Below are 12839 nucleotides of genomic sequence, written 5' to 3'. Positions count from 1 at the left end.
TTCCATTCCTTATTTCTTTTCTCAGATGGCTATTATAAATTTGTTTGGATTTCAAACAATGATCTTAATTGTTCTATACTGAAGAACCAGCAGTAGTATTACATACAGTAATTACGGTTATGTTTAGTCATAACAAAGGAACATTTTAGCTTTGATTTCTTCCATCATTGGTTTTACTGCTATGTACTGAACATCAAAAGCATCAGTTTTTTTATCATTTTAAATGATAATCAACAAGAATTTTATAAGATGTTCCAAATAACTTATGTCTGTGTGTTAAATTTTTAATTTAACTGTCTTTGTACTCTGTTTATTTTGCTTTTCAAAGAACACCAAAAGAATAAGTTGTTTTTTTATCGTTTTTAGATGCAAAACATCAATTATTTTATAAGAATTTTCAAAAATGTATCAGCATGTTTTACTTTTGATTTAAATGTCTTTGTACTGTTTTAATTTTATCTTGTACTTTTGATGTTAACAGAAGATGGTCTATACAAGGACCAAAACATGTTGTAATTTAAGATTAAATTGACTATTTGTTATAACTAAATAGTTGTACAGTACTGAACAGGTGGATAAATATTTAAACAAAATTTCCTTGTGAAAATTCTTTGATCTTAAAATAAAGATGTGCCAAACTGTATAACCAATATTTTTCTCAGAAGTATTGTAATTTAGCAGTAACAGAGATTATTCTTGCTTGTTACCATCTATTGATGAATGCAGACTTATCAATTGCACAGACTGGAGACAACGGTAGCTTTCACGTAAGTATCAGTTCCATTTAAAGCATTAGAAGATTACTACAGTGATAGTACATGGGAGAGAAATGGGAGGGGCTTAGTAGTGACATTTAGGGTATGTACAGTGCCTGAGAATGCTATGAAAGTCATTTCTCACATGGTCAGTGATGCTCTAAGAACATAAACTGGCTTAGTGATGAAAGCAATGGCGAAATTCAATACCCCTCACCTTCCCTAGAATGTCTTACTCTAGCACTCCTGTGAGGTTTTCTGTTTAAGGTAACCGAGCTCCAAGCAATACCCCTTATAGGTATTATTTCTGTCTGTCATACAAATTTATATAAGAATTGGTATAAACGTACAGTAGAGTCTCAGTAATTTGAGGTGGACGGGACCAAGACTACCTCGAACTACAGAAAATTCAAACTTACAAAATTACACGAGAAAGCTTGTATACATGAAAAACTTTAGTTATGTTCAACAATACAGCACAGTAGTCTAGGAAACAAAAACATACAGATTGCCTTACACTAAATTGTCAAGTGTCTTTTGAAAATAAAAAACTACTCAAGTTAAACATTGTAGGGTCTATTTTAATGGCGATTAAAACCAAAAAACACATTTCATTACACTTTAAAAAAAGTCAAGTGTCTTCTGTTTCAATGAACTGCACCATTTCCAGGCGGCAATGTCACGGCACCATCTAAACACCAAGGTTGTCAATCTGGGGCTGTTGTTCAACATAACGCACAACTGCCTCTAGTGCAGCATGCCCCTCGCTGTGGCTCCTTAGCGGTACAGTATCTGTTACGTCCTCATCACTTTCACACTGTTTTGGTGCAAAAATCATTTGCAGGATACATGCATCTGTAATTTCCGGCTGTTCATCACCATTTAGCCACTCTATGATGTCCGTCTTGCCGGTGCTTTCCCAACCTGGAAGTCTTTTAAGAAGGTTAGACAACAGCTCGTCGCCTTCATCGTTATTCTCCTCCTCACATTCTGCACCCTCTTTCTTCAAAATGTTGTTTCATGACTTAACTTTGGTGTGTTGTGTTCAGCTTTCACCTCTTTTAAGGTACTTGCACAGTGAAAACTGACTATTTATTATTTTTGATCATTTACATTTTTCAGCTCGAACTTATGGGAATATCGAACTATTGAGACTTGAAATACCGAGACTCTACCGTATATATTTTCATAAGAACATCAGCACATGTACTGTCTGTGACCACAAGGATCCTGAATTTTACAGAAATGACCATAGATGAAATGTTACATTTTGAAAGAAAAGACCAAAAGAATTTAAAAAACCATGCTTAATGAAAGGAAAACACAACAGTTTCATAGGATGAATGGGCTAGATAGACAATAATGAAAAATAAAGATAGTGGTGAAGACTGGTTAATGAGTCTTTGATAATGCCTATTATGACACTGTTAAATTTCTTATTGTTCATGAGAATAGCCAATTTAGAGAGGACTGAACTTAAAATCAAGGTTGGCTTAGAGCAGGGTAAATACATGAGACTACACCTACTATATCTCTGGAGTTCCTTGACTGATATCTGTTTATACTTTAACATAATATAAATTCTGTAACAATGAGTTAACTTAAACTTACCCATACCATCCTCTTGATTCCCTCGTCCAGTCTCATTCCACTGTGCCTGGAAGTTACGGGGAATAGGCTTGGAATATGGCACCTGAAATAACACACAACAACCTATTCAGTCATACTGTAGCATCAATTAGATTTTAAAAATTATTTTCTTTATACACCAACAATAATAATGAAATACAGAAATATAAGTGTACTGTATATGGTGAGATCAAACTAGCTTAATTCCAAAATTTAAACTAAATAAAAGAAATCCCAGCAGTTTCTATATATTTTACTGCATATTTCTTTGTCTAAAATGGAGATCATGATTCTCAATACATAATTCACACTGTTAAGGCACCAATTCACAGATGGCAGAACATAACTGATGATGCATGTCCAATTTCTGGAATGACTGTTCAATCAGCTGTTACAAGTGATTCAGATCCCACAGTTTCGGAGCACAACTTTACCTTTTACGGTGTTCCAAAGTAAAAGGTCACATGATGTGAGGTTGTATGACATAGGTGGCCAGTCTATTGAAACAATCCACCATAGAATTGAAGTATCTCTCATCTCTAAATCATTATGAGGCAGCCTGCGGGTTGGCACACCAGTTCCTATTTGTTAGCTTCCTGATGATGTTGCTTCAAATGACTTTCCTCCTAGTATTGGCTCAATGCTGTTTAAACTTCACAGAATTGTCCTCTGTATGACTAGGAATTGGTCTTATTGCACTTAAAAAGGAATAGCACACACTAAATTTACATTTATGACAAAAAAGAATAGTTATTATGTCTTATTCCCCACAATATACAGTGTGGTTAATATAAATGCCATAAGGTGATTATTGGCATGTGCTAGACATTGTCAGTTCCATCAAGTGAAGATGAATTGATAGTATGATCCTATAGTTGCTTCTTAGAATAGTAAAGTTACGCATTTTGTTCAAGAAAAGGATTTTGTATGTTGCTTGTAAGGCTGAAGTTCCTGTTCTTTGGCATGCATAAAAATGATGTATCTTTTACACGCTGTGTCTATTTCTTCTGGTGGTATGCTGACTTCTTGCAAAAGTTTGATACGAAATGTAAGTAATTTTCAGCTTCCAGCTTTAACTTGAGTTGGCTTTTAAATAAAAGTTTTCTAATTAAAACTTCAACAGGAACAAAGAGAGATCTTTAAAATGTACCCACTGACTAGGGTAAGCATGAACACTCAACCGCATAAAATATGGCCGTTAGCTAACATCAAAGAAACTGCCACATTAGAGATCCACCAATCAGGATAAAACTGTACAGTACCAGCTATGAAACAGAAGCGTACATAGTATCTGGCTTGTAGACATTACGTTGCCACTATGGCAAACTAGCGAAAGCGACAAACTAGGGAATCTGTAGTTCTGAAGTTTTGGTCTAGATTTTATTCTTTATATAATGTCTGCCCTCTGACAAAGTCGCACATCTGCAGCTTGTTCTGTATGGCTAACTCATAAAACCAATCATTAAATATAAAAATTGATTTGACATGAGTAATCACAACTTCTTTCAGCTCTCCTAATTTTTTAACAATTTGCAGATTCGTTAATTTGATAGAGGGGGGACGATTACCGAGATCGATTTCTAGATTGATGCATAACACATAAACAACAAACAGAGCAGGAAATTGTTTCTAGACAGTAAAGGAGCAGCTATCTTTCCAATGTTTGTTTGTTTGTCCAACCCTTGTCCCATTTCTCTACGGGGTCGGGTATGAGGTGAGATGAATCTGTCATGGCGGGTTTTTACGACTGGATGCCCTTCCTGACGTCAACCTCATCAGAGTAGTTAATAAGATGAAATGAATGACACGGTATATGATAGTAGGAAGGGAGAGGGTGAAACCCGGTGTCAGTACATAGCCTACTCCTGTCGAATAGCAGCAAGGGGTCTGCTCAAGGCTTTGTGCCTCCATCTGACGGACGAATCACCATCAACAGTGTTATATGCCTTTACTCCATATGAGCACTGCGGAGAGGATTGGAATTTAATCCAGGCTTTTGGCACGCAATCTAGTGATTAGAAATTGTATACCACCACTTCCCCTACCCTGCCAGCCAACTTTCAGATGGTCAAAATTTTTTTCGACCAACGGGACTCGAACCGGCTAATCTTGGTGTCAGACCGTTCAGACTTCAACACCTTAATGATCATGGCCAAAGAATAAGGAGAGACTACAACAGTTGCATGTAAACTACCAACCCAACAAAATTCACACACTTGACTTCAAACACCCAGCCAACACGACTTCCACACAAGTCTCATCAAGACAACTCCACTCTACCACCAAGACTGCCTCCTTATATACATTGCCTGGCCAGGCCTCCAGAAGAATATGACACAGCATACTTTCTCATAAATTCGAGAGTTTCCAAAAGCCTAGTTGCAATGTAAAGAACTTTCTACATAAATCTAGTAGCGCATTGCATTGTTCTGAACTCATTACAGTGTGTTGCACAACGTCACATTGGATTACACATCATATATACAGGCAACAACAGATCATATACCATCACTTACGTGTTCCCACATTAAATAAACTCACATTAATATAAATACAGCAGATGTTTCATGACATAACCTCACAAATAATATGATCGTGATTTATACCAAATAAAGTCCAGACATAACTACGTAAATAATAACACTAATACTAATGTAAATGGATGTGAATACTTCATAACCATACCTCGCAAGCAATAATAATAATAATAATAATAATAATAATAATAATAATAATAATAATAATACTGTAATCATAATCATTATCATTTGCATTATTTACCCATGGGTTAAAGCAGCTATCTTTCCAATAAACTTGTTAGTAACATACCTCATCACTAAGTGGAGGTTATGCGACCTGTACCGACAGTGAAATGAAGTAGCTTAGTTGGTAGAGGTGCTGCATGTATATGGGTGATAGGGTATTGTAGTGATTCGAATCCACCCATTTTTATATCACTAACTAAAACAACTTCTAAGCACAGTAACTTTTTGGAATACACTAACAATATTAAAAGGGAACAGTTATCATAATTCACTTACAGTAGAACCCCTTTTTAATGAATCTCAGGGATTTGATATTTCTTCCCGTAACAGTATTAAGTGAATAAGACCTCCCTGGTAAAACTTTTCGGTCTGGTATTATTACCATTGGAATTCGTATCAACGGGCTTTGCCAATGAACACTGTTATTTCCGATTTAGAGTGCAATATCCTGCTTTCTTCGTGTGGTATTTGACTATCTTATTTACTCGGTCTAGGTGGTGCTACGCTCTAGTGCCTAGGCTTTGAACTCTCGAGGCTGCCTCAGGCAGTCTGTGCCAGCGTGCTGTGAGCAGCAGAGTAAGCCAAGCTTGTCGGTGTAGGAACGCTCTGAGTCCTAGCCGAGCTGCCATGAAGAGTGGGTGTGTGATGGAGCTTTGTTGCACGATGGCATGGGTTTGTATTGTAGACCCAGGTTGAAACTGTTCTTCGCTGGGCATTGTAGCCCATTGAGGTTGTGAAGTTGTCCTTCCTTTTGTTTATTTCATCATGCTGGTTTACCTGCAAATTTCTTCAGTTTTTGTTAAGTGGAAAGTAGCATCCTTCGGCCTCGTGTATGGCACATCTGGCATTCCGCAAAAATTTTAAGTTTATCTGTTCTTTCCTCGCGAAATCCATCGAGAGTATTTTTTTTGAAGAAGAAAAAAGGATTCGTTATTCTGCAGAACTCTAAATTGAACCCCTGATACATCGCGTCTCGATAATAATAATAATACTACTAATAATAATAATAACAACAATAATAATTTTGGTGTTGACATGAGTGTTGTTCGGCTAATAACATAAAATGGTTTGACGGAGTGAACTTCATCAAGGTTTCTGGAGAATACGCTTTATCGACGGTTTTTCAAAATTTTAACTTCATTTTAATTAGTATAATTATAATCTTTGTGCAAACCAATTGCTAAAAATTGAGTTGTGAGTCAAGGATGGTTCATGCATGGACCCGTTTTAACTGCCTAACTTTTTCTAAATTTTATTTTTCGTTGGGCTTTAAGGTTTAGTTTTTACCTTATTCTTTTCTGCCCTTTTGTTTTTCATTTATATTTTTAATTTTGGGCCGGATCTGTTTTGTTTCGCCTTGGGCAGACATGTTGTTGGTTGTTGTTGCCATAGCAATGTGTTGTTGATGGTATTGTTGTGAAGCTTGTAAAGGCTTCGGTCTGGGTGTTGTGATTTTAAAATACTTGCCTGTGAATTTTTAATGTAATTTTGGTTTTTTGGTTTTACTTTGATCTAATGATTTCCTTTTGGCCCACCCCTATTAATATTTTGTGTGAGTTTTTGGGGCGTACCTGTTCTCGCCTGGTAAATTATTTTACGTCCTTGCGCTGACCATCTTGGTGGAATTAAGAGTCAAGCCACATAATGACTTAAGGAATCCGAATGGAGAGTTACTTTCCAGTGACTGGTCACGTTTTTGAGAGTAACGTAGGTTGAATCTTATTAAGTAATTTCTTGGAGGACAACTCATCTTTTAATTTATTTGTTTTCCTTTTTAGTTAACCTAATTTAATTGAACATTCATTTATTTATGTTTGGTAACTTCCAGTTACTGTAATTAATTGGACGACATATTTAGCAACTTATTTTATACCTTTGAGTTTCCATAATTTACTTGAAAACTTAAAGTTTTTTAAAAATTTCCTCCTTTGACTTGTGCCAACCAATTTATCCTTATGAATTAAAGTTACCTTGTGTTACAAGAATGATGTTGATTTTGACCACGGCCTTAAACTAATTCCTCCCGCTTCTCAAGGTAAGTGTTTGTTTTCCTCCTATTTGCTGGTTGCTGTGTTGTGTTACTGTTGTTTGTTTTTACCTTTGTGTCTTTTGTTCCTCTCTTGTGCTTGCTTTAACTCCCTTCCAGGGTAAATACACTATTAACCTTCTCACCTGGTGGCCTCACCTCTAGGTGTGTAAGGTTAATGCCCATCTTCCGAAAGGTTATTGGGGTTACCCTGAGGACCCGTACTTCGCTCCCATACAGCCGTCATTCCGGTACTGTCTACAGTTCAGTGGACATGACTAACCAACGGCATATACCATGACAGTGACTGCTGCTTGCCGATAACAGTGATTTCCAAAGGCTGCGCCAATTTATCATGGGGTTCTACTGCATTTAGTTTCATTTCTCTGCATAGCAGAGTGAACGATAGTATTTGGTGTACTAATAGCTTAGGTAAAATGGTAAGCATACAGAGAAGGCATATTATTTATTTGTGTTATTACTTACTTTAATTAGACATCGCTATATTAAGCATAATGTAAATGGCCTCATCTTTGATTTCTATGATTGAAGGCAACAAATAACTTTTTCTTTTTTGCTATTTGCTTTACGTCACAATGACACAGATAGGTCTTATGGCGACGATGGGATAGGAAAGGCCTAGGAATGGGAAGGAAGCGGCTGTGGCCTTAATTAAGGTACAGCCCCAGCATTTGCCTGGTGTAAAAATGGGAAACCACGGGAAACCATCTTTGGGGCTGCCGACAGTGGGGTTCGAACCCATTATCTCCCGGATGCAAGCTCACAGCTGCGCGCCCCTAACCGCACAGCTAACTCGCCCAGCCAGACAAATAACGAGGACTGCTGTATTTCAATAGAAGTGTCTTGATTTATCTGGGTGCTAATGAGCAGCCAAATTTTGTGTGGTTGAGTCTACACAAGTTTAAAAGGATCAGCGAGTCTCATCCACAATGCCGGATCTTACATAAGAGGATTTAAAAAACTTAGAAATTAGCATTTGACATGTGAATGTACCAAAGAATGCTGAAGATACCTTGGACAGCTAAAATGACCAATATAGAAGTTTTGCACCGTATGAACAAAGAACCAGAAATTCTCACTACCATCAAGAGAAGGAAGCTAGAATACTTTGGTCATATGATGCGGAACACCTTCTGCAAGTAACACTCCAAGGGAAAATTAATGGAAAACGTGGTCTGGGAAGAAGTAGGACATCGTGGCTCGGCGACTTGAGCCAGTGATTTGGAGTGACAACGCTTACTCTGTTCAGAACAGCTATAAACAAACAACAGATCATGCTACTGATCGCCAACGTTCTGCGAGGACATGGCACATGAAGAGGAAGAAGACTGACTTCAAACTATGCTCATTAATAATATCATTCTAGTTTACACAGTAAAATCAAGTTTAAAGCTTATATCTAACAGATAGAACAGAGTCAAAAGTTTTAAAGAAACTTAAAAATAAAACCATTTAGAGTTAAAAAGAATTACTGTTAAAAACTGTAAAACAGAATACTATCCCTCACAAAATGGATGATGAGGTCTACTGTGACTGCTTGTCATCTCGTAGAACGAGGGACAGGGAGTTCGGAAGTTTTAGACTACAGTGAAGATTGATAGCTCCTTGCATTCTGTAAAGATGTGTACTACGGTTAAATGGGCACTGTACGAACACAGTGGGGCCTTCTCCTTTCAGTAAGAAGGAGTGTATAGCTATACCATGCTATAACATGGGTGATCCAAAGATGACACAATACCACTGTTTCTCTCCGGGAGGCTCGAAGGGAAATCTTCCACACCTAGACTATTCCTTTAATCGTTCTCAGCTTACTGGGAACACAGGTGGCCTGTCACCTCCTGCCAGTGGGACATAAAACAAATGTCTCAGCTGAGAACATTCATCACTAACTCATTTCCCGCTACATCCATGTGGTCTGGAAACCATACAAATGTAAATCTGGTGCTTACTTTCCACAATCTGGTCAGCATGGAGTATTGCGGAAAGCATGTACTGAAAGACTGTACCGAGCTTGAAGAGTCCGTGCACACAGGGCAATGTTAGCGTTCACTGGAAAACAGGTACCACAGAGCCTCTAAGATGGCATTAAGCTCTGCTGTGTACATGTTGCAGGCATGTTATATGAATTATGTTTAAATACTAGTGAAGTTTAGTGTAGGGATTTTTCTTTAATGTAATTTTTGCTGGACGGCATGTGTTTATTTTACATTTGTGATGCTGTAGATACAGATAGGAGGGGAATGCATGATTTCTATATTTTTATTTTACTTTACGATTAGTTAGATGGGATATTGAGGGAGTTGTTAGGATTTTTTTTGTGTGTGTGTCATTATGCATGTTAATTAGCTTAGAATTATTCCGATATTCTTGTATGTTAGAAATAGGAGGATTAGATTGACAAGACCATCCACTTTCCAAGTTAAACACTTGCTGCGTTGAGAGCAAATTCAATTTTTTTTTTTGTAATTTAGAAAGTTAGTAACAGTTAGATTGCATGATGCATGTTATTTCAGGAGCTGTAATACGTGTGGAGCTGTATCGCAACGTTGAATGAGAAAGGAGTCTTCCGATGTGGGTTGGAAACTGTTTCGTACAATAATTTGAATGGGAATTGAACCCGGATTTATAATGTGAAAGGCTGATGAGATTGTAAGAAATACTAGAGAATGTAATGCATGCTGATTTATGAAGTTGATTATGCAGGCCGATTGCATGCCTGATTCACAATTAAGTATTTATTTATTTTCCACCTAGTCGATACAATGATTGCTTAAGGCAATTTTAAAGGTCAAAAGTGGTACATGTTTCGTATATTATCAACATCTTCAGCCACATAACACTGTTTAGATGAAAAATGTATAAAATTGACAAAGTAATGCTTTAGAGGAAGTGTCCTTAAAATTAACATAAGATTGACAAGATTAAAACAAACAAATAACTCAAGAGAAAATATATAAATTATTTCTACAATAGAAAGCAGTCGTCAAGGAAACACTTGTACAATATTCCATAGAGAAATTGTCCTAATAAATATTCTTTTCTTAATAATTCATGAAAAAAGATCAATTTATAAATTAAAAATTGTACAATTTATAAGTAATTATCGAAATGAAGAAATCCTGATATCACAGTGCGGCTCTTATTATTAATGTAGATGAAAATATAACTAATTCCTAGTTGTCAAATCTTATTAAGCCTGCTTTCCTTTGGAACAGTAACTCCTGTCATTCTTTCACAGTTTTGCACCGGGTGTAATATTGATGATGCGTTCTTCCTTGCTCTTGCACCTGAGGAGGTGGAGGAGCGGGGGATATAGGTGTGTCAAGAACTTCCTTGCTGTCACCTATTGATGTCAGAAAAGTTGGATGGCGCAGCCACGCGGCAGAATGTTGAAGCTGCAACATAGTGACTGGTGAGGTATATTTACATGGCGAAGCATTGACGTCGTGATGGAAACAGAAAGAAAATTGTCAAATTTGAGGAGGTACTGCTCTGTATAAGGTTGCAAATCGTATAAAACCGATGCGAAATCTGGTCACTACTTTCCTGTACAAAAAGTTCAGAGAGAAAGATGGGTTTCCGCGCTGTCAATTGGAAAACGCGTTGCGCGATACATGACAGTGCGCAGTCTGCATTCTCGTGAAGACGACTTCTTTCCACAGCGTAGGTACCGGTACTGTTTATTGTACTCATTGATAGTTATTATCTCTAATTTGTATTCACAAATATTTAGCTACATCAAAAATACTGATAAACTTGTAGCCTAATACTTCTGTGCCGCACATAGAATGTAATCCGCTCTTTGTAAACTTCTTCATATGTGTAACAGCAGACAGTAAATTAACTATCTACATGTGAGTAATATCTTTAACTGATAGTAATTAAGCACTGAATTTAAATTGCCTATATAATACTTCTATCAATGAAAGAAAATATGTAGTATTTTGCCGTCATAAATGAGCTTTTTTTGCTATTTGTTTTACGTTACACCGACACAGAGAGGTCTTATGGCGACGATGTGACGGGAAAGGTCTAGGAATGGGAAGGAAGCGGCCGTGGCCTTAATTAAGGTACAGCCCCAGCATTTGCCTGGTGAGAAAATGGGATACCACGGAAAACCATCTTCAGGGCTGCCGACAGTGGGGTTCGAACCCACTATCTCCCGGATGCGAGCTCACAGCTGCACGCTCCTAACCGCACGGCCAACTCGCCCGGTCATCATAAATTAGAAGCCATAACCTAATTATTTGGTAGAATTGGACAAACCAAGTATTCTTCAACCCCAAAAAGCTGTGACTGTAGAGGTTATAGTACTCTTAAATTATAATTTTCCAACTTTGCTCTGCATATTCTGTACGTAGTTATAATTTTTTTATACTTATTATTGTCGGTTCTAAGTTCTAACTTTTGTGCTGATGATAAAAATGGAAGAACATTTAAGTTTATGTGGGCTGTTCCAACACAAGCCTGTATAAAGCCTAGGATTTATTTGCTTTACAACATTTACTTAGTAGAATTATTATTTTCTTTCTTCCCCAAGATTACAGTTTACAAAACAGGTAACTCCCCCGTCACCTGGCTAAGAAATTACTCCATAACCTCTAATAGTGGAAAATTACAGTAGCTTAACTGTTAAGGTGAATTAGCGTGTCAGCGGTAACATTTCTCTGACAAACCCGCTTTACATATACAGTTGCACTTCACATTTTCACCCCCTTGTTCAAGACAACATTAACTTTGTGCGGTTTTGAATCGATGTGGGATGATTGTAAACACAACCAGTTTCATCTTCTGTTTCAAACTTTTTACCTACACATATCAAGTAATTACGCTTGAATATTTCTTCCCCTTCCACTAATGGACGCATGAAATCTCCGACAACTCTCAACAGTTGCGCATACGACACTAAAGACATTTTGAACACTTAATAAATCCTACAGACGCACACCCGATCACTGTCGTGTTTACATCCCGTCACTATCTCGCCGCCATATTGGAAACAGCTGACGGTAAGCTCCTCCCCCGTTTCGGACGTCAATAGCTTCAACTGAGGAGGAATAAGTTGTAGGGCTATCTGTAGGTGGAGAAATTCCAATTCTTTTTTCTTGATCCTTCTCAAGCATTTTCAAATATACTAGAATTTGATAACTTGTAAAGAAAAATGATAACCTTAATGAGGCTGTAGAATATAAGAATCCATTATATTATCAAATTCTAGTATATTTGAAAATGCTTGAGAAGGATCAAGAAAAAAGAATTGGAATTTCTCCACCTACAGATAGCCCTACAACTTATTCCTCCTCAGTTGAAGCTATAGGTGACAGCAAGGAAGTTCTTGACACACCTATATCCCCCGCTCCTCCACCTCCTCAGGTGCAAGAGCAAGGAAGAACGCATCATCAATATTACACCCGGCGCAAAACTGTGAAAGAATGACAGGAGTTACTGTTCCAAAGGAAAGCAGGCTTAATAAGATTTGACAACTAGGAATTAGTTATATTTTCATCTACATTAATAATAAGAGCCGCACTGTGATATCAGGATTTCTTCATTTCGATAATTACTTATAAATTGTATAATTTTTAATTTATAAATTGATCTTTTTTCATGAATTATTAGGAAAAGAATATTTATTAGGACAAT

General features: G+C 37.1%; 1 protein-coding gene across 1 annotated transcript in view; it reads right to left on the bottom strand.

Annotated features, from left to right (window-relative positions):
- Nucleotides 1-12839, bottom strand: part of Wdr33 (WD repeat domain 33) — a 239767-nt gene that overhangs the window by 17810 nt on the left and 209118 nt on the right. Inside the window, exon 9 of the mRNA XM_067150215.2 lies at nucleotides 2367-2448. Within this exon, the coding sequence (XP_067006316.1) occupies nucleotides 2367-2448 (82 nt within the window). The remainder of the gene's footprint in view (nucleotides 1-2366; nucleotides 2449-12839) is intronic.

Source organism: Anabrus simplex, chromosome 6 (assembly GCF_040414725.1).
Source record: "Anabrus simplex isolate iqAnaSimp1 chromosome 6, ASM4041472v1, whole genome shotgun sequence".
NCBI classification, from domain to species: domain Eukaryota; kingdom Metazoa; phylum Arthropoda; class Insecta; order Orthoptera; family Tettigoniidae; genus Anabrus; species Anabrus simplex.
Note: the sequence above shows the minus strand (reverse complement) of the source record. Positions and strands in the feature narration are given on the sequence as shown.